Source organism: Bombus pascuorum, chromosome 1 (genome assembly GCF_905332965.1).
Source record: "Bombus pascuorum chromosome 1, iyBomPasc1.1, whole genome shotgun sequence".
Classification (NCBI taxonomy): domain Eukaryota; kingdom Metazoa; phylum Arthropoda; class Insecta; order Hymenoptera; family Apidae; genus Bombus; species Bombus pascuorum.
The window spans coordinates 8,499,351-8,520,846 of NC_083488.1; the positions used below are offsets into that span (position 1 = coordinate 8,499,351).

General features: G+C 30.7%; 5 protein-coding genes across 12 annotated transcripts in view; 3 read left to right on the forward strand and 2 right to left on the reverse strand.

Moving 5' to 3' along the window:
• Positions 1 to 21,496, reverse strand: part of LOC132916426 (caspase-1-like) — a 223,250-nt gene that overhangs the window by 133,904 nt on the left and 67,850 nt on the right. The window lies entirely within an intron of this gene.
• Positions 827 to 2,227, forward strand: LOC132916538 (waprin-Thr1). The gene is made up of 4 exons (XM_060976634.1): positions 827 to 963; positions 1,199 to 1,264; positions 1,837 to 2,010; positions 2,076 to 2,227. The coding sequence occupies exons 1-4, from the start codon at positions 957 to 959 to the stop codon at positions 2,165 to 2,167; spliced, it is 339 nt and encodes a 112-aa protein (XP_060832617.1). The 5' UTR covers positions 827 to 956; the 3' UTR covers positions 2,168 to 2,227.
• Positions 2,367 to 4,304, forward strand: LOC132916483 (receptor-binding cancer antigen expressed on SiSo cells-like). 2 transcript variants are annotated; one of them, XM_060976541.1, is made up of 4 exons: positions 2,380 to 2,881; positions 3,008 to 3,160; positions 3,226 to 3,339; positions 3,414 to 4,304. In XM_060976541.1, exons 1-4 carry the CDS (start codon positions 2,711 to 2,713, stop codon positions 3,603 to 3,605), a joined length of 630 nt encoding a protein of 209 aa, XP_060832524.1. In that variant the 5' UTR covers positions 2,380 to 2,710; the 3' UTR covers positions 3,606 to 4,304. The 2 variants fall into 2 exon arrangements, with proteins under 2 accessions (XP_060832533.1, XP_060832524.1); XM_060976550.1 differs by lacking the exon at positions 3,226 to 3,339 and having other exon boundaries at positions 2,367 to 2,881.
• Positions 5,568 to 21,127, forward strand: LOC132916230 (protein dopey-1 homolog). 6 transcript variants are annotated; one of them, XM_060976047.1, is made up of 26 exons: positions 5,568 to 5,897; positions 6,673 to 6,910; positions 7,106 to 7,383; positions 7,473 to 7,638; positions 7,721 to 7,910; positions 8,003 to 8,178; positions 8,262 to 8,534; positions 8,612 to 10,163; positions 10,250 to 10,512; positions 10,587 to 11,724; positions 11,804 to 12,229; positions 12,296 to 12,606; positions 12,676 to 12,877; positions 12,973 to 13,374; positions 13,539 to 13,675; positions 13,781 to 13,937; positions 14,026 to 14,397; positions 14,469 to 14,607; positions 14,764 to 14,935; positions 15,014 to 15,225; positions 15,304 to 15,456; positions 15,538 to 15,733; positions 16,181 to 16,192; positions 16,506 to 16,673; positions 16,752 to 16,863; positions 18,890 to 21,127. In XM_060976047.1, the coding sequence occupies exons 2-26, from the start codon at positions 6,855 to 6,857 to the stop codon at positions 19,091 to 19,093; spliced, it is 7,467 nt and encodes a 2,488-aa protein (XP_060832030.1). In that variant the 5' UTR covers positions 5,568 to 5,897; positions 6,673 to 6,854; the 3' UTR covers positions 19,094 to 21,127. The 6 variants fall into 6 exon arrangements, with proteins under 6 accessions (XP_060832030.1, XP_060832069.1, XP_060832067.1 ...); XM_060976086.1 differs by having other exon boundaries at positions 14,469 to 14,583; XM_060976084.1 differs by having other exon boundaries at positions 13,539 to 13,657.
• LOC132916495 (uncharacterized) lies at positions 16,892 to 18,603 on the reverse strand. Of its 2 annotated transcripts, none has more exons than XM_060976569.1 (2): positions 18,061 to 18,603; positions 16,892 to 17,540 (listed from the first exon to the last, which is right to left on the reverse strand). In XM_060976569.1, the coding sequence occupies exons 1-2, from the start codon at positions 18,125 to 18,127 to the stop codon at positions 17,011 to 17,013; spliced, it is 597 nt and encodes a 198-aa protein (XP_060832552.1). In that variant the 5' UTR covers positions 18,128 to 18,603; the 3' UTR covers positions 16,892 to 17,010. The 2 variants fall into 2 exon arrangements, with proteins under 2 accessions (XP_060832552.1, XP_060832544.1); XM_060976561.1 differs by having other exon boundaries at positions 18,040 to 18,602.

Below are 21,496 nucleotides of genomic sequence, written 5' to 3' on the forward strand. Positions count from 1 at the left end.
TTATTAACCTATTAACCTGCATTTGCATAGATCCTTGAAGAATACATTTACGAAATCCAAGTAGAGAAGGTCATTAGCAAGACAGACTAAATGGAGGATCGTTTCTATTTTCTTAAAATCCTTAAAATAAATTATTATTAAAAAATAGATAAAAAGAAGTAAAAAAACAAAAAATAAACTGCTAAAAAGATTAGATAAGGAATAGAAAAAGGATGGCATCTTCTCTGGGGCCATTTCAGAAAAATTCAAAAAATCCTACTTACTGTAAAAAAAACTTCTCTTATATATATTATAAAAAGTTCAAAAATTTGTTCAATATTAATTTAAAACAAAAAAAAAAAAACAAATGTTTTATTCAAAAAATCGAATTATTTTGAATATATCATTTTAATCACAAAATGGTGAAATTTTCCAGTATTGATTTAAAAATAAAAAATATTCAAATAGATACAATGTAAACGCGTTTATTATTGTCGCTTAATACGTCTAAAATGGCTCGTAACAAAATACATAAAAATACGTAATTTGTATCAATGAAAGATTGATCTACGAACCTGAGGTCTGTATTAGTTTTACGTAAATTCACGTATTCAATTGATATATCCAACTACATTATTCGTCGAACAGTTGAGTCACAAACGTAAAAACATATCAATAATAGTCATAAATGCGTTCATAAACTGCAATGATGTCGGGAAATATCAAGAAGTTGAATCAACTGGTTCCCTACGTGCCGCCGTTTCACGACATGTTCCTTTCGCTGACCGCAGAGTAGAGGTGGAAATGATTGAGATAATGACACGAAGATTGTTATGTAGATAGATAAGGAAAGAAAATGACAGAGAAAGATTTAAAAGTCTGAGCTCTTATCACGCACCAATTAGACGTTGTTCATCTTGCAGTTGAATAGATCTAGTGATATTAAAATTCTGGAAGAGGATCTTCGACAAAGAACAATGCATAGTATGTGTATTTATGAAAATTGAGACTTTTATATAAGGTGTTTCAAGTTAACAAAAAGTTAATGTGAGTTAAAGAGAGAATTCGATCGAAGAGATAACTTTGTCGTTTCTGAAAATGAGAAAAGCTATCTAAAAAGATAAATTTTTCTACTTTTTGTTTATATTGAGACATCTTGTGCAGTAATACATTATTTTATTTTTCGAACTATCAAATAATCAAGTGTATATCATTATAGAAAAAGGAATAATTATGGCCCTGGCTGTGTGCTTATTAATTGCTGTGGCAGACGCTCAGCTGTCTCGTAAGTTAATTAATCACCTGTATGTAGATATATTATTTACTGACATTTCGTATAAAACGAATATAATTCTATTATCTATAATTAATATCGACATATTGACATTTTAATTGACTATTAATTAATAATTTGTCATATTTTATATCTCTCACGTATATCTTGATTATGCCTATTGCCAATAAATGTTTTACTTTGAGAAATATATACGTTCAGATATAATCGTCGATATAGGAAAATATAGAAAAATCAATGTGACTTATTATAAAAAATGATTTCCTACAAATTCTGTAAGATATTTTGATTCATCCTATATCTCATCTATGATTACATATTCTGTCTTTTGTCAATCATAAAATATAAAGATAATACTACATAATTATTACATTACTACATTACCACGCGAGTATTTCAATATAGCTAACAAATATTTATTGATCTATTTAACAATCTTGATGTCGTATAATTTATTCAATATTAGAATTAATCGAAATAAATTTCTATTTTCAAAAATGGCTCATTAAAATTATCTTTACGCAAAAGGAAAATTCATCATTTATAATTTAATAATTTTTTAGATAAAGAAGGACATTGTCCATTAAGAAACAGTGTTTCAAAATGCACTCCTAAATGTGTTTCCGACTTTCAATGCTCTTTTAATGAGAAATGCTGCCCAAATAAATGCGGAAGTGAGTCATGTGTTTCAGCGAGTCCCGTTAGTACCGGCAATGGATATAAAGGATCATCAAATGGTAAAAGAGTTTACATAATTTTTTAAGATTTCTATCTTCTAAGATACATAATATTTGTTTTTCAGACGACGTTTATTGTGGCGGAGTAAAATGCGGTCCGTACCAGAAGTGTAAATTCGATCGCAGAACGAAACGCGAAAAATGCGTTCGTACATAAACTCTGAAATATAACAATATTATTTTTTTATAAAATAAATAAACATTTATGTCTTAATTACTTTTTATTTACTTAATTACTACATTGTACATATATATTTTACTCGTCTCGTGAATATAATTTAAGATTTTGTAAAGAAATAAAGAAAGATTATACATAAGTTGTTAATAAATATAATTCCTACAGCTTTACAAAAATTCAAATTTGAATCGCAAGATGGTCGAATTACGATTAATTCTGATAACAACTAACAACCTGTTGAAAGTTTGAAAACGAGTCGACAGTCGACGCATAAATTTTAATCGATATTTCTCGATAACCTCTTTATTGTTTTACGAGAAGCTCTGTGCCGGATGGAGAATATATTTATTATTAGCAGTTACTAGTGTTTATAAAGTATGTACAAAGTGACACGACAGTAAAATTACTTAATTCTAAATATTTTTCAGCAAAATGGCATTTGATCAGTCTTGATTCTTTGTAATAAAAACATATACAATTTTATATCATTGTAAAAGAGGTTAGATCTATGCCGATATTACGATGGCAGTAGAATTTTTAGTAAATCGTTTGAAAGTCCTCATCGTATTACTTCTGGGAGTATTTAGGCGTGCGATGTGCTGTCTTCGACGTCGAAGAAGATCGTCTTGTGATTCTATACCTCTCTCCACGATCGGCGTAGTACCAAACACCGTAAACAACACAACACAACCAGTGAGTTTCGAACATTGTCATTCACCATTTTTTAAGTTCATCTCTTTTGCAACGATTCAAAAATTATGGAAATCTTGTTGTACCATTGACTCCGATAATAGTAATCACTGAAGATGCTTGCTCAAGGAATTAGAGCACTGGGATCAATGGGAAGAAAATCCTGTCGTGGTCGTGCCGGATAGGCCAGTTAACACGGTACAAGCAAAAATCGAACAATACAGACAGCAAGTTTCTAAACTGCCAGAATCTACAGAGGAGCAGCAACCAAATTTTTTCGAGGTAATTATTTCTGTTACTTTAACAACTGGGAAATATCTATATCTAACTTCTTATATCTATCATAGAATATGACACCAAAGATTACAGTACAGACAAAGATTTTTGTAAATGATAAGGCTTCGGAAAATACATCCTGGAACGCATCAAAATTTGCCATGGCGAATCATCTTGTACCATCTGTATGTTTACATTTCTTACATGACCATTTTTAATGAGAAGGAACTATATAATTTCTGAAATTATATTTACATAGAATGAGCTAGGAGAATGGGAAGACAATTCTGTTGGCTGGGAAGAAGAAACAACAAAGGAATTTGGAGACCCCACAAAAACATTAAGAGAACAGAAGCGAAGAGAAAGGGAGCAACGGCTGTTCGAGCAGCAGCAGAAGAGAATTGAACGCAATTCAAGACCCCAACCATTAGGTGCAAAACTAAATTCTTGATGAGGAAGGATATAGAAACAAAGATTTATGTCAGAAATGATAATTTTTCATTCGATGATGTTCATGCACAAATTTGATCTTTTTACAACTGCATGGAACGTCAATTAAAATTAACAAAAATTAAAAGTCATTGCTTGTGCTATGAGTTATATGTTTTTTGTCAAATTTATCGAATCGTACTCTGTATAGGAAAACATCGCGATAATTTTGTTTGAAACGTCTAAATTTATATTTTAATGTGTTTACTAGTTAATTGATACATCGCATCTTACGCATTTAATTCCTTGTTGGAAATTATCTGAAAATCACTGAATGGAATTTCATGACACATGAAATATAGAACTTTTTAATAGAATACAAAAGAACTGACTTATTTACATAACATATTTACGTTACAGAAACTACGAATGTTGCATTGGTGAACGATAATATTGTTACTTTTGTTATTTAAATTGTTTTATTGTTAAAATGTTTATAACGTCTAGGGACATTCCATGTAAATAATCTTGTAATACCACGTAGAAACTGATTTTTGATAATGAAATCAGACTATTTTTTAGAGGGTGAAAAAATAGTATAACTAATAACTTCGCAAGTATGAATTCCTCTTTTTGATTATTTTCTTAATCATATCGATATAAAATCGAAAGCATGTTCATTGAATTTGTAGCGGTATGAAATAAATCATATTACTACACATACTGTTATTAAAAGACTTTATGTAAGTCCACCAAATGTAAACAAACATTTTGTGATATATTGTAAGTATGTCTAATAAGTGTTTGATGCTTTCATTGCTTTTAAAATGCCTTTTGTATGGGATTGTAAGAGGAAGTAGCTATTATAAAGAACAAGGGAAATATTCGATATCGATAACTGAGTATGTATTTGATATATATAACTTTTCATGCTTCGTATGTCGATAAAATGTATCAAACAAACTTCCCCCTATGTACAGGGGATAAGGGGCTTGTGTCCAATCAGAGATAAGTCTAAAGTGAAAAAGATAAGGACGGGCGAAAATCACAGGATAGAGTAATATCGTTCGTTTATACAGCCATTCGTTTTACTCCAGTTATTGAACTGTTACCAATTTAGAAACTATACATATATTATATATCTATATCGGTTAATAAAATAAACTGGTAAGTATATATAAAAGAATATTTATACTAAAAGTTTATAATTCGCAATTACTTCATTTGAGGTATTTTGACAGAAAAGACATCACAAATAACTATATAACTATTTACATAAAATATTTTATTGCAATTTTACAATTAAATGATGATGCATAGGACATACGCGAACCGTGTAAAAAATTACGTTGACAATATAATAAATAAAAATTCAATAATCATAATTACCACGGCATTGAATAAAAATTAGTGAAAGCGATGTTATTATCTGTGAAGTCTATACCAAAAAATCTGTCCAGATGAATAAGATAATAAAACAGTAATATCTGACTTCAGATACTTAGATTTTAAGGATTTTGAGAAAATCTGGAATTCCATTTCGCAGAGATACTTCGAAGAAATGTGGGAATAGCAACGGCCAGTTAAAAAGGCAGAATTCTGGCCAATTAGCAAAGTACTGCTATACATCACGTCGATCACGTGCGATACAATCTTGCTGTGTACGTGGCCAGCGACGTATACAAACAAAAGAATATTAATTAATAAGAAAAAGCCTATACTAAAAATTCTGCCTGCATGTATAAAGATATAGTAAAACAATGATATTTGATTTCAGATATCAAGTTTTTTAAAGTCTGAAAAACTGGAATTCCACTTTATAGATATTACTTCGAAAAAATGTGGGGATAGCAACGGACAATTAACAAGACAGAATTCCGGTCAATTAGCAAGGTACATATTGTTACTGTGTACGCATGGCACGGGTTATACGTCACAATCTTGTTTGTGTACGTGGTCAGCGACGTACACAAACGAAAAAATGCATTAAGTGGCATCGATGCACGCGGTGACGTACGCTTGAATTCTTTGTGCTTCGTTATATGTATAGTTCAGTACAACCAACTTCACGCAGTCTGTATCGTATGTGTACACGAAATGATGGAAAAGCTCGTTTGACGGAAGTCTATTACAAAAACTGCGGTGATCCATTTTCAGGATTTTCCAACTAAATTTCCTTCATCTTCCTTGATTTCTCTTTTAATATCATCTCTTGATGATCGCATTCGTGATCAACAAAACGTGCGCGATTATTCGATACTTTTCACCTTCACCCTTAACGACATATGCAAATTCAAAATGTCAACATCAGAAGGTGAGCTGTTCATCAGACCTATCTACAAACGATACGATGGACGTTACTAACTTTTTGAATCTCGTTTTGTACTCGTTTACGTAAACAGTATCGAACTAACCTCAAATTAACGGGACGATTGTTAATCGTTCCTTTAAAATATTTTCAAACGAGAACTAAATACGTACATAGATGGTATGAAATTATGGCTCACGAGTAATTTCAGAAGTATATATTAAGTGACAATAACAAGTGTGTTTACAATATATCTTTTCAATCCTTCATTTATTTTTAAATCAATACTGAAAATTATTTTTCAATTTTAACCATATACATATGTTGGACGGATACGGATCGTCGATACGGGCAATCGTAAGCAAACGAAACATGAACATGAAAGAAACAATGTTATGCAGTTCCTGTTCAAATTTTTTCTTCTACGTACAATTTTCCTCTACAATCACGTAGTATACATATTCCTCGGGACGTTAAGAAAGAAATATTATTTTATATAATTTTTGTCGAAAATAATATAACACTTGTCGATCATATGTTACACGGAACGATTAATACAGTTACTCTTGGTAATACAGATAAAACAATCTGTTTTTAACAAAACCACAAAGCCACGACAAATCGTTGAACCAGTCGATAACCACACGTTGCGGTTTATTTTTATCGGAGTAAAAACGCAACTGTGTCTGAGAGAACTTAGTTATTCTAAGAAACGCGCGGGATTGATATTGTAGGTTGTGATCAACATATTTGCCTAGAGGTTACCTGATTTCTTTTTTAGGCAGAGGAATACGCTCTTATCTAAACACAATGTGCTGCATGATAAGAGCATTTTTTAATGGCAATTGCCTCTTATGAATCACTTGTGATACCAATCAGTACTGGAATAATGTAAGAAGGATCAAGTATATGTGATACATAGTCGTCTATTTTTATTGTAAATTACAATAAAACATTGTAACAATGGGTTCTATAGCCTTGGAGGAGTTTGAACTCATGAAAGATTCTAAATATAGAGTGTAAGTAAAGTGTTTCACCTGATTGTTTATGTATATTCCAGTCTATTAATATAAAACTATACAAAAAAGCAAATATAATGACATTGTTTCTAATTATTTTAATATTTACTAAAAGAATATTTGTTCATACGTAATTAAATATAGCATTGAATTTTAATCTTCTATGCAAATTAAAGAATGTTATATTTTATACAGCTATGTGTCAGCTGTTGACAAAGCTCTAAAGAGCTTTGAATATACGAGCGAATGGGCAGATTTAATTTCTGCACTTGGAAAACTAAATAAAGTGTTATTAAGTCATATGAAGTTTCCAGTTATTCCTAGAAGAATTAAGATATCTAAAAGATTAGCACAATGTATGCATCCTGCTTTGCCATCCGGTGTTCATTTAAAAGCTCTAGAAACCTATGACATTATTTTCAAGTGTATGGGCACTAATAGACTGAGCCATGAACTATTTATATATAGTGCTGGTAAGATTAACATTAAACAATTAATCTTCCAATTGCATAATTTAAAATTATTTATTAATTTGTGTTCATTAATTTGAACTTCTTTATAGGTCTATTTCCTTTGTTGGGTCATGCTGCTATGAATGTAAGACCATCTTTGTTGACAGTATATGAAACTCATTTTGTACCTCTTGGAGAGAGATTAAGGCCTGGGTTAAGTGGATTTTTAAGTGGTGTTTTACTTGGTTTAGAAGATGGGTCTGATCACTTTGATAGGTAATAATAAAATAAAAACAATGTGAATCATAAGACAAGAACTAAAATATTCCCTTAAAATTTTTTAAATTTGTTACTTTAGAACCAATTCCTTGCTTGAGAAAGTGTGTGAGGGAGTAGGTCCAGAACATTTTTATGCATGTTTGTGGGATTGTTTAGCTTCAAATTCTGGAATCCGATTACCTGCTATATCTTTTGTATTAGCTCACTTCAACAAAAAACTGCCAATGGAAGAACAAAAGTACATCATGGGCACAGATACTAATATTATGGTAAAAATAAAAAGTTATTACAAGATATCAAATATTGTTTGTATTTTATTGACTGATTGATACATGAATATTAATTAATATTAATGAATTAGGTTACTGCTCTTTGCGCTGGGGTACAAGACAGTTCTGTGTTAGTACAAAGGAGTGCTTTGGATTTGTTGTTAGTTGGTTTTCCTGTACATAATAGTCAATTAACACATGAGCACATGGTATCACTAGTCACAGCTGCTCTTGTCACTATATTGAGGAGAGACATGAGTTTAAATAGGTAAAGTAAAAAGATGAAAGAATATACATAAAACATATTTAATAGGACATTTTATAAAATTAATTTATGTGTATATATCACAGACGACTGTTTGCATGGCTTTTGGGTACTGAAGTAAGCACATCTATTTTGAAGAGAAGAATGGAAACTAAAGTTTTAGAAAACACGGAAAATACACCTACTTATTTTGATATGTACTCGAAGGAAATGCTAATTGAAGCAATAAAATCATTGTTAAAAGCTGTTTGTAAAGAAAGTCCACAAGATTTAAAGCCATATAGAATATTGGTTTCTTTATTAGAAAAGGCAGATATTGGTCCAGTAATTTTGGACGATATCTTATTTGAAGTTTTTAGGTAAAACATATTCAAAACTAATATATAGCAAAATAATCTCTTCAATAATATAAAAACTTCTATTTTTTTATTCATAGGACATTTTATAACGCCTGCGGTCAATCAAACAGAGTACCAAAAACAAACGAAGTTGTAAAATCAGCAAACTTGTTATTTTCAACATTAGAACCATCTTACGTATGGATACATTGTGGCCATCTGTTTGAAAAGGCTTGTCAAGGTAGAGCAAAAAGTAAACAAGAAACAGAAGACATTGCCGTGAGGTCTGTAGGTTGTGGAATGCCGAATTTCTTGGAAGTGTGTATATTGACTGAATTCCTGCTCGATACTGTGTCGTTGGATGCATTTATAGACACTCCTTCGGAGCATCTGCCTGGCTTATTCTATGAGATCATTAGTAAACTTTTGTACCACATCGATCTTTTATCTCCTATGGAGATCTCGAGAAGTCTTCGATTGTGCGAAAAAATTCTGACAAAAGTACAGCCGACAGTGGTTTCAAATCACACAGAGAAGAACGAATTGGAAACGAAATTGGATACAACTACAAGTACTACCACAACAGTCAATGATAACTCCTTAACCGCAATTCCTTTGGAAAAGAGTCAATCCGATAGTAAATTGAATAAACCGGACACAACTAGCGGTTCGTTTTCTGAGAAAAGTCCAAGCCCTAGAAGAAGAGCAAATTCGGGAGGTGCCACCAAGCGATCCGAGAAAAAGTCAAAAAAGAAATCTAGTAAAAGTACTTCAAAATTAAGCGACTCTTTACCAGAACCAAGTACCAATATTTCGGTAGTTGTGGATGCAGAATCCAAGGGTTTGCCAAGAAATAAAAGTATGGACGATATAAAGACCGAATACATAGAAACAAGTACCATTAATTCTCCATCTAAGGATCAGTTGACTACTTTGAAACAGTCAAGTAAAAGTAGTCCTATGGGCTCCACAGGATCCTTAGGTAGAGGACCATCTCCTGCGTTTCAAGCGCAACATTCGATGTTAGAAAAATGTTTAAGACAGTATGAGACTTTTTACGTGAAATTAGTTAGTAATAGAGTATTGACTAAAGAAAGAACGGTTCAAAATATGTTCGATAATTTGATGATACCGTGTCCAAGGGAGAGTTTCGACGAGAGAATGCGATATCTAGAACTTTTATTAAATTCTAGATTAAATATGGAGGATTCTGGTTTCTTCAGTCAAGATATTTCTGTAATGGAAGATACTAAACAGTTAGACATTCTTCATCTGTATATTGATTCTATTTCACAAGCAGAATGGGATGACGCTATGAAAATGGCCTCCAGCTTGTTTGTTGAACTATCTACATTTCCTAAGTATTTTCTTCCTGGTGATGGACTACTTGTAGAGGAAGAACCGAAGGGAAATATTATTCTTCCAGATTGGTTGAAAGTTTTAGTAGTTTGTACTTGTTGGTTGGGAAAACAACCTGCTTTACAATTAACCAGTATTGCTACTTTGTTAGATTTAGTAGCTTTGTTAAAAGCACATAACGACATTGAGACCTACCCAAAAAGTGGGGAGGGAGTTACAGCTGTAATTATGGTGCCATTATTGAAACAATGGCATATAACTTACTTGATGCAATATACTAACGTATTTCAGGTATTCATATACTTCTTTAAATAATTTTTATATCTATTTAAACTTAGGATAAGAACTGTTGATCTAAAATAAGTATATTTTTTAAGGTACTAGCGCAATCCTTATGGCATCATCTTGGCGAATTACCTGCACATAAATACAGAATGCGATGTGTTGAATTATTGCATGAACTGCATCATGCTTTACACAATTCCTGTGATGCTGTAGAGGATGTAATTGGACTAGCTCTCACGTCAGAAAATATAGAGAAAAGAATAGAAGCGTTCAATAGGTTCGCCACATTATGGCATCTCGGACGTGAAATTGAAACGAACCCTAGATTGCGAGGTTGTATGAGATCTTTCGATCGGTACGTTATATTATTTTTAATACATTCTTAATAATCTTCTATCTCATGTATTATTAATATAAATTGTTCTACAGATCATTGTTAAAAATACTGGATAATCTACAGCTCGCAGACAACTCTCCTTTAAAGCTTCATGCTCAATCATGGCTTCTGCATTCCTTAATGCGAGGTGACGTTTCACGGATAGTAGACCCGTTATTGATAATACTCTTAGATCCATCTACCTGTCGCATGAGCGTGCTACATGTCAGTATACAGCATAGCAATACTGTTTTGACGAAAAACGATCCCATAGAAGAAAAGTCTGAGATACAAGATGACACAGAAGGTGCAGCAAAAATTTACGCAATCAGTTCAGTAGATGGAAATGTGATATACCATGTTAGTGATAGCGTAGATGAAGATAAGAAATGGCGTAAAGGTAAAAAGAAGAAAAAGGCCATAAATCCTGTGAAAGTGAAAAGAATATTCGCCGTAACGACATTGGCCGCCGGTGATAATTGTAATCAGTACGTAACCGAAAAAAATCAATATATGAAAGAACTAGAAGTACCTCCTAGCATATCTGGTAATAGAAAGATCTCTGTTTTTGTGAATCCTTTGTCGCTCAACTGCAATGAGAATTCTAATGACTCTCTGACAGAGGACGATTTGTTGCCTAGCGTGAAGAAGGTAAACTTAACAACAGAGTTCTTAAAGAATGCGACAAGATTTAAAAAAATAGACTTCGACAAAGGTTCGACCGCTAGCTTAGACGAAAGTTTCTATGAATCAGCAAATTCTAGCTTAAAAGCAAAAGAAAAAAATGGGTTTAAGAAACTGAATGGAGAGGTTGGCTCATCTTTGGATTCCATTACTAATAGTTTCGATTCTAGCAGCCCTGAAATCACCAATAAGCAAACAAAACAGAAGAAAGAGTCCATAATAATGCCAGGTAGTTCTAGGGAAGTAGCAGGGACTATCATTAAGGGCAAATATCATAGCACAAACGAATTTGCGACGAATTATGATGTTCACGATGTTGGAAGTTTTGAAGCAAGCGTCGAAGTACCTAGTTGGACGATGGATGACGAAGAAGCAGACTTGGATATTAGTACAACTGCAGAAGAATATTTTAGTAACTCTAGTGGGAATAGTATAGTTGAAGAAATCTTAAATGAAGTGCTTGATAAAGTAATGCATATTTGCGACGTTGTTGAACCATCTAAAAGTGTAAGTGATCCATATTCATTTTATATTAAAGAGTTAAGTTATATATCACGTTTGTATCAGCTCAACAATATATTTACAGACTGATGAGACATCATATCAAAACTCAAAAACGGGTCGCAATTTTGGAATCGGAGTACACAATCTTCATTCACATATGCTGCTTTACTGTGGGGTCTACGATTCAACTAGAACGCTTTACGCATTACGTACACTTCGCAACGAGCTGTTAACGAACACTAGAATGTTTCTATGTTGTGCTGCAACAACTGGTGTAACTAATGCGACAAAAAACACAACATTGTTAAATTTACTAGCTAGACACAGGAAAAGTGTATTTGGGAGGAATTTTCATGGAGACATAGCAAATACAGAATTCATAGCAGCTTATAGAAGTAGCATGTATTTAGAAGTTTTAATTAGTGTGTGCCTTTATTTTGCTAGGAGTTATTATCCTAATTTAGGACAGATGAGACTTACGCACGAAGAAATTTCAGGAAATCGGCAGGTAATAGTATTTATAAAATTTGGTTTAAATTTTTGTAAGTATTAATTAAAATTTATTTGTCATTAGGTACAACTTGCAAGTGCAGAACTATTGACACTTATATTCTCTGAATTAATTCCTATCGTTCGTGATTCAGGGAAAGGTTTTAGTTGTTATATAATCGATTTACTTACTAAATGTAAAGTACAAAAAGTTGCATTACATTGTCTTGTATCTAGCGTGATGAATATGAAAAATGCTCATAAGGAAAATGAAGAGGTATTTACATTTACAGAAGAAATCATTTCATTCAATGATCCAGTTATAGACAATGATACAAGTAAATGCAAATACAGAGCAAGCGATCATACAGAGGCTTTTCAAATACAACTATTAAGGTACATATTTAAAAATACAAAGAATCGTACGTTTCGCGTTATATTAATAAATATTTTTTGTAATTGAAGGTTATTATTAGCTTTAATCATGCTAGAACATCAATGTGGTAATCAGAAAGGTGAAGAAATATGCCCACCAACTACACCAACACCGAGTACTCCAACAAAGACTGTTCCTAACATTATGGGAAGTAGCTTAAAGTATTTAGTTGGTACACCAATTCCACAACAACCAATGTTCCTTGCTAGCATATTAAGTGCTTTACAATTGGTAAATATGAACTTTCAATATTCTCACACTTGCAAAATATTATTTCAATGGTTTTCTTCATTTATTTTTTCTATAAAATCTAATTGCTTTTATAGGATCACATGAGACATTTACACCAACACTGGACAACTCTCGTTACTTCCAGTCTTCCCTTCATGGGATCTTCGTTAACATCTATAGTTACGTCAGTTATCCACCAATTATGTTGCAACATCGAAAACTTAGCGTCATATTATATCAACGAAGAAACAACAACGGCGACAAAGTTACAAGACATAAGTACATTGGAGTGTTGTCTTCCTGCGGATTATACAGTGACACATCTAGAAGCTTTAACATTTTTACTTCATTATTGTTTATTGGATACGTCGCAACAAATAGGCTTCTCATTTAATCAGCCTTTGAGTGGCACTATTCAGACGGGAATACCTGGAGCAAATCCAAGCCAAATATTCAATAATCTTATTCACGTGTTTATGCCGAGCCCACTTTCTCCAGTAAGATTATAAAGAATATACGTTTTCAAAAATATTATAATAAAAAATATATATGTATATGTGTATATATATATTTTTTATATATATTTCTATATATATATATTATATATAAATATAAATATATATAATATAATAAATAATATATATATATTTCTGTTTTATAGGAGCTTACTACATCAAAGGATAAAAATGGAGTTAGTGAATTACAGCAGCATGCTCGAAGAACTGCTTTAAGTCACCTGCCAAGAATAATTGCATCTCTCTCTACTCTTTGGCAAGCAGTGTTAGCAACCAAGGACAAGTTTGTCTTATCCTTAACTTCTTTTTTTTGTTTCTTTTTTTTTTTTATTTGATGTGTCTAAAAGTATATATTATACTAATGAGTCTTTTTTAAACCAAAATATAGTGATCAAGCCAGTTGCGTAGTAGGTAGTCCAAGAATAGTGAAGCATCAACTTCTAGAACTCTTGTCTCCCATATCTTTCCATCATGGTGTAAACTTTTTGGCCGCCATTGCTGTTGCCTGGCACGAGAGGCGGCAGCCTTCTGGTAATTCTAAGAAGGTAATTATATTACCAGGCTTATATAATATAACTTTTCATATCATATAACATGTATAATATACATATATCTCTTTATTTACTTAATTAGGTGCTTCCAGAAGCTTGTTCAAATCAACAAGTTATGGTTCATTTAGTAAGCGCAATCCGTGTGATGCCTATCGATACTTTGGTTCAGACTGTTCATCAAGTTGTAAAGAATCAACCACCGATTCACGGTGTGAAGCAAGATTTTTCGTTAGAAGTTTCTGTATTGGAACTGCTCTACGTTTATATGCAAAGTAATACGTCTCAATCCCTAATTGAATCTTGGGCATCTTTACTTGGTCTACTCAAAGACGGCCTATCTTTAACGGCGCCTGCTCAATTTCTATTATTGGCGATCTTAAATGAATATGTACAGAAATGTCCCCCTATGCAAGAAAAGAAGGATATTAGAGATCTGCAAGATGTGTCTGCAAAGGTACTTTCTTCGGATTTTTTTTTTAAGTAAAAAATTTTTATCTCTACATGTTTGATTTAACAATATTTTAGTTGGTTGAGTCATGTTCGCAAATAGCTGGAGCATGTTTAGAACAAACCACCTGGTTAAGAAGAAATTTAGCAGTAAGGGAAGACGCATTCGAAGTTGCTGAAGGATCATCGGAAGGTAAAGAAGGCAAAAGTGGTGCTGGTGCGTAATATGCTTTTCTTTTAGAAAAACTTTATTTTCCATTTTATATTAGTAACCGTAATCCTTATTGTTTGTTACTTTTTCCATATTAGAGCAATATGCCTCAGCATTCTAATCCTGACTTGACAGAGAAACTAACAAAAATGTTTTTTGCAGTAACACCCGGCACACCACCTAATGCAGCATATAGTATCCAAGCTCAAGCAGTATTAGCAGAAATAGTAGCACCTTTGTTGGATGTTAGTTATGGTTCCCAAGAAAAAGAACGTGTAGTGACGCTGTTAACCAATCTCATGTATAATATTACGCCATATCTTAAAAATCATTCGTAAGATTCTATCCTATCTAACTTTTGATTAATATCGTTTTAGGATATATTGTGTTCTACTAATTACTAAACTTTTAGGACAAAGAATATTGCCTCGTTTACGGCTTGTTCTCAATTACTGAGCTCCTTATCAGGTTACCAATATACAAGGAAAGCATGGCGCAAAGATGTGCTGGATCTTCTGTTAGATTCTGCTTTCTTCCAAATGACACCAGCATGTTTACCATATTGGAGGACTATCATAGATAATTTAATGACGCATGACAATACAACGTTCCGAGATTTAATGAGTAGTTATCTTTCTGAACAGAATGACAAATAAATAGATTATTAATGCGTTTATTTTAAATAAACTTACTTCGTTGTAGATCGCGTTTCAATGGCTCAAAGTAGCAGTATCAGTATATTCTCTTCGAAAGAACAAGAATATGAGCAGAAAGCCCAGCTTTTAAAAAGGTTAGCATATGTGATACTATGCAGCGAAATGGATCAATATCACAAATACATGCCTGAAATTCAAGGTGAGTTACCTCTGAAACATTAATAAATTTCATATAATATTGACTTTATTATTATTATTTATTATTGTTATTTATTACTAGAACGACTTGCGGACAGTTTGCGATTACCACAAGTAATTCCATCTATTCAAGCACAAGTGTTTCTTTGTTTCCGGGTGCTACTTCTTAGAATGTCTCCACAACACGCAACTTCCTTATGGCCGGTAATAGTTAGCGAACTTGTTCAAGTTTTCCTATACATTGAACAAGAACTGAACACAGATAGTGAAGAATTCAGGTAAAATAACATTTTATGTTTTTAATTATGGGAGTTATTTTGCTTTTGGGACTTTGGTGCTTTCAGTGCATGATATTTCAATGGATTTTGTTCAAGAATTATCAAAAGGAGGAAAAATATGTACATATAATAATATTTTATTTGGAATTCATTTTATTAATACATTTAAGATATATATAAATATATATATTATCAATTGTTATTTATTTGATATTAAAATTGTATTCAATTTCTTTTTAAATTATTTAAATCCTGAGAATTTTATGTAGTCTGATAATCTTGCGCTAAGCGTAATATAATACTATGTCCTACTTAAACTGTTTGGTTCTATTCCTTACTAACATTAATAATACCTCTAATGTCATATTGTTTTTGACTCTGTTTCGGTATCCGTGATTTGGTGGAATTTATGATGCCTCCGTAAATTGATTGGTGTTGGGACATCAGTCGTCATGGCAGGTAATTTTGAATGCTTCTTGCATATTAACGTATACGAAACGAAATGTAATTTCTAAACATATCTATATTTTAGATATTTTGTCCCTATTGGAAGAAGTGTAATATTTTCATAAAATCGTTAAGAGATAATATTACAGTTCTTCAAGAAACATTTCGTAGTATTGGGAGATAGTTGATAATCAATGGGAAATGTGTTTGTTTTGTTTTTCTGCTTCTGATTGCAATATGCTAGAACCAATAAAGAAAATTAATTGAAATTTTAGTAATTAAATTAATCTTTTCTAAAGATATTATATTTTCAATTTTTGTACAGTTCACATATAAAACTACTCTCAGCTTTGGATTCATCTTGGGCTGTGAATGCTAGTAATGGACTTCAAGCACATGGCCATCCTCATTGGTTGCAATTGCAACTTGCAGCTGCTAAATTATTAGATTTAGCGCTGCTTTTACCTGCACACAGGCTTCCTCAATTTCAAATGTAAGTTAAAAGTACAAACACTATTTATAAGAATAATTCTTATAAAGGAAATTACATAAAATTGGAAATTTTGTACAGGTATAGATGGGCATTTGTAGGGGATTCAGCGGTAGGATCCATGGAAAACAATAATTTATCTTCTGATTTTGTACCACATATTACGAGAATAGCAAAACTGATGGACAGTAAGGTATGTTTAAAAAACAATTTATGTTCGATTTTACAAACCTTTCCATCACTTTATTCAAATTAGTATATATTCAGTATTCCATTGTGTCATATAATGTGTACTGAAGGTACAGCAAAGCATTGCACTTTTTCTGTATTTTAACACAAATTATGTGATATAAAAATTGTCTTCCTTTGGAAGACACTGTTCTGGTAATAGACATTGTTGTGTTCTTTCGTCAAATACGTATTCTTCCTTACATTCGCATCCACTTTTACATGGCGTGTAACAATCTACCATATCCGGTTCTGTACAAGTAAATTGACAAAGGCAATGGGTCCAAACGGATCTTTCATCACATTGTTGAAAATTTTTAGTGATCATATAATCGAGTTCTTCATAGTCGTATCCAGGAATCCGATGTTTCGTGTATCGATACACTTTCTCTGGTTTATACCACTCCAATTGTGCGACTGATGATCTTTTCTTGAGAGAATCGTCACTATTTTCAAACGGAATCTGAAGATCACTTTTGTGGGGATAAACGTTGTTTTGTATATTTGCGTCTTCGAAATTGCTCAAAATGTAAAAGTCATCCTGAACCATATCCAGATGATCTTTGTCAAAGTTTCCAATGTAATTGGCTGGCATATTTTCGTAAAATTCTAAATCTTTGTAATCGGAATCATCCGTATATTCTACAAAATACAGTGTAATTATAATACATTATAGATAAATACGATAAAAAGTTTAATTCGGTTTTCATAGTAAAATATTATTCAAGTAAGCTTACTGTGTGATTTATATCATTTAATTTCTATTAATTGCAGTCAATTAACTTTAACGAAGTCTATTGAAAGCGGAAAAAATATAATGGACCATTAAGCATATTGTTATTTTTTCCTGTTTATTTATGCAATTCAAAATAAATATTGTATTAAAAAATTTTTAACTCATCAAAAGAATGATTCTTTATATTTTAGATAGAGTAATAAATTAAAAAATCAGTCTTAAATTATAGTAGTATATATAAACTACCAAAATATAAGTAAAAGATACATTTAAATAGAACTTTTTTAAAGATTTTGTGTTATTATAACAACAATTTATAAATCAACGAAGTTCATCACATTAATCAATTAAATAAAATTTTTTGGACATATATTTATTTGTTTTAAATATTTAAAAAACACTTACGTGATTGTGCATAACACTTACGGGCATTTATCACTACTATAAAATAAAAAATGAAACAAGTAACTGTTCTTAGTCCAGTCACTGCCATGGTCACTTTCAAACTGATTGACAGTAAACTGAGTACAGTCTTTTATTACAAATGTACTTAATGAATACTGTATGTAACTTCACTCACATATTTCTCTTAATTATAAAATCTATTTTAATTGTTACTAAAGAAAATATTATATATTTAATATTATATATTTATAATTTCCTAATTTTATTTATACTAAACAAAATTTGTCTTATCTAAGTACTTATGAATCTGCTTTTATTTAGTTATTATTAATATTCTCTGACTTTTTTTATAATTTCTATATCTTAATATTTTAAAAGTATGGTTTGATTAAATAGAATGCACTCACTACTTTGGTCTGCTTTCATCAATTCTGATGAAATACTTATTTTAGTATCATGCAAATTATATATAGATATATGTATTTTATTTTTGTAACTATGCCAATCACTCTCTATTTCAATAGTTCAGTGCTTACATTATGTTTGATATTATAAACTACATACTAGTAAATTACTTTTTGACAATTTCATAGGTAATATTTATTTGTACTTTTAATCCAAGTTTAATTTAGAGATTTTTGTTTCCATTTCTATGAAGCAAAAAGAAATAAAAGATAAGATTATTATAAGATATTATAAGATTTATAAAAATATGTATAATATATATGCTGGCATTATATTATACTTCTTATTTTACAGTTATAAATAACAGAACAGATTACTGAACAGGTATTTCTTGCATTGTTCGAAAATCATTCATGATTTTATGTGAAATATCTGCTTTTTCCAGTATAAACAGGAAGCAAACACTGTGAAAGCTGTACCCGGTGAACTACTTCTAACATCGAATAACATTCGTTCATTGCAAGATCTGCATTATTTTTTTACGACATTGAGTCGCAGATCTAGTGATACACAGGCACCGTTGAATGTTACACAACTGGAAGCAGTGATTGAACAAGATTTTCTTGAAAAAATGCCAGCTGCAAGGTAGTAGGAATATACGCATTAAATAATGTAATGATACAACTTTTTAAAGAAGAAAGATGGAAAAATATCTGAACATCTTTATTCTTTGTTATTTTTTTAAATACAATAAATTGGGAGACCATGATTCTCTTAAAAGGAGTGATCTAATTCTATAAAATCAATTCTATACAATCTTATCGTTACGAGCTGTACATCAAGAATTAAGTAACGTAGAACATGTATTATATAGTGATATTCGAATGAATATTTGATTTTTATTAATTAAGCTTCTAACTTGTCTCCTCATTCGGTTGTGAATAGTTATCAAAAGATACGCCAGGCTAGTGCCTAGCTGAATATTAATATCTGTAGAAAAATATGTACAGTGTAACATAATATTTTATTGAAACGTTATTTTTTCAACGGTTTCGAGAAAGAGTTGTTTATTCTTTGTTTATCATGTATACCCCACTATCCTAACATTAATGAAATTTTAGAGGATGATCGATATAGTGATAATATATATATATATATAAAAGCAAAAGTTTCTTATTTTCTTTAAATTTACACATCAGTTTATGAAAAGTACAATATACATAATATATCCGATGAAGCTTTTAGTTGATTGTACATATTCATGTCAATAAATCTTCCTTTTCTTATTATTTTGAAAACTAAAAATAAACGTCTATAAGTAAACTGCGGTGATTTTTAAACTGCAAACATCAGGAAATATTAACTACTACTATATTTGAAAACGTTAATTATTATATTTAAAAATTTAATAAATATGAATGAGAGAATGAAAACACAGAATGCATTTGTACATGTATCATGTGTGTGAATATTATTGCCATATCTTTCTTAAGACTTAATATTGCTGTATTGATTATTAAGTGTACATTATTTAGGTTTGTAATAAAAATTTATTAATGTTTATTTTACTAATGGAGTTATAATTTTCACACACGTGATTCATTAATTCATATGTAATTAAACAGACGAGAAGACTTGCTGTAAAATTATTTTTCTATATGTAAACACATAAAAATTTCAAGAAGATGTAAGTCTTTAAACAGTTTGTGAAACACACAATTCATTTATTAGAGACATTTATTAGAGTTGCCATTTTTATTTTATCATGTATTTCTATACATATATAGATATATATATATATATATATATATCTACTATGTAATTGCTACCGCATTGTCAACGCCTTCTTATGCTATTTTACTTCTATTTAGATGCGAAACAAATTAACTAAATAAACATATACGAAATATTGTACACTATTATTGATCTACTGATTAAAGAAATAAGCAACAAGAAACCAAGTCTATCTATACAAATGAGAATTTTATAATCAATGCTCGTTGTGTGATGAAATAACATTTGTTATTCCCTTTTAAAAGGTATCTATGTATTATTTAATTATTTAATATGCATACATAATGTGAATATTCCATAATTTAAATGACATGCATTTATTATTTATATAATGTAAGAATGAAAAAATAATTTTTCAATTAAAAACATTTCATTCTAATTATATAAGGAGAAATGTCCATACTTTAATTTTCGTAATATTCACATGCTATTATTAATATAAATGTTTTAGAATAGTATATTGAAAAATTGTATATTTTATAGAGATGTAATGCATTTCTTTGAACAGAATTTTTTATTTAAGCAATTGTACAATCAAATTAATATTTGATAGCGTGTACATTATCTTCTACAAAAATATTTTCAATTGTTCAATGGAACAACTTGTTAAGCAATATTACATTTTGTAAATATTTTAAGATATAATTTTAGTTACATAATTTTTTAAATCGTGCAATACTTTCATAAGAAAGTCTATACTTATTATGTTCCTTGCTTTCCAAATTCTTTTTGTTTCATATTTTTGTAAACAGATCAAAAAAATTCAAGAAATTCAATTATAAAATTTGTTATATTGTAAAACATATTGGCAAAGCCAAATATAAGTGATATTCATATATATTTATGTTGAAATATGTAAATTTATACAATAAATTAATGTTCAACAAAATATTGCATAATTCACATACTCATTTAACCACAATTTCCCACCCAAAATTCTCGGGAAATACCGTTATCTTAGTCAAATATAGAATTGCAATTATTTTTCGATATAGTAATGAAAATAAGTAGCCTGCAAGACATTTATAAACGAATTTTATGTATGATTGTATCTCATTTAGTTGCATGTCATTTTCCAGATTTTTAAATATTTAAAATTTATGCTGTTTTTCTTTGATTCTTGAATAATTGTTGAGAATAATCGATTATCTATATATAACATTACTAAATACAAAGCCAACATTTTTCCCAACGAAGTATTCAAAATTCAACTCATATTCTTTTACCACATTTATCTAACAATAAGTTATATCAGTAA

Coding starts and splice junctions, on each gene's coding strand:
- LOC132916495 (XM_060976561.1), bottom strand. CDS start 18,127: ATGGCAGTGACTGGACTAAGAACAGTTACTTGTTTCATTTTTTATTTT. Junction 17,541..18,039: donor TAAGTGTTATGCACAATCAC/GTAAGTGTTTTT, acceptor TGTATTTTGTAG/AATATACGGATGATTCCGAT.
- LOC132916483 (XM_060976541.1), top strand. CDS start 2,711: ATGGCAGTAGAATTTTTAGTAAATCGTTTGAAAGTCCTCATCGTATTA. Junction 2,882..3,007: donor TAAACAACACAACACAACCA/GTGAGTTTCGAA, acceptor TGCTTGCTCAAG/GAATTAGAGCACTGGGATCA. Junction 3,340..3,413: donor CGAATCATCTTGTACCATCT/GTATGTTTACAT, acceptor ATATTTACATAG/AATGAGCTAGGAGAATGGGA.
- LOC132916230 (XM_060976047.1), top strand. CDS start 6,855: ATGGGTTCTATAGCCTTGGAGGAGTTTGAACTCATGAAAGATTCTAAA. Junction 12,230..12,295: donor AAATTTCAGGAAATCGGCAG/GTAATAGTATTT, acceptor ATTTGTCATTAG/GTACAACTTGCAAGTGCAGA. Junction 15,457..15,537: donor ATACATGCCTGAAATTCAAG/GTGAGTTACCTC, acceptor ATTTATTACTAG/AACGACTTGCGGACAGTTTG.
- LOC132916538 (XM_060976634.1), top strand. Junction 1,265..1,836: donor GGCAGACGCTCAGCTGTCTC/GTAAGTTAATTA, acceptor ATAATTTTTTAG/ATAAAGAAGGACATTGTCCA. Junction 2,011..2,075: donor ATATAAAGGATCATCAAATG/GTAAAAGAGTTT, acceptor TTTGTTTTTCAG/ACGACGTTTATTGTGGCGGA.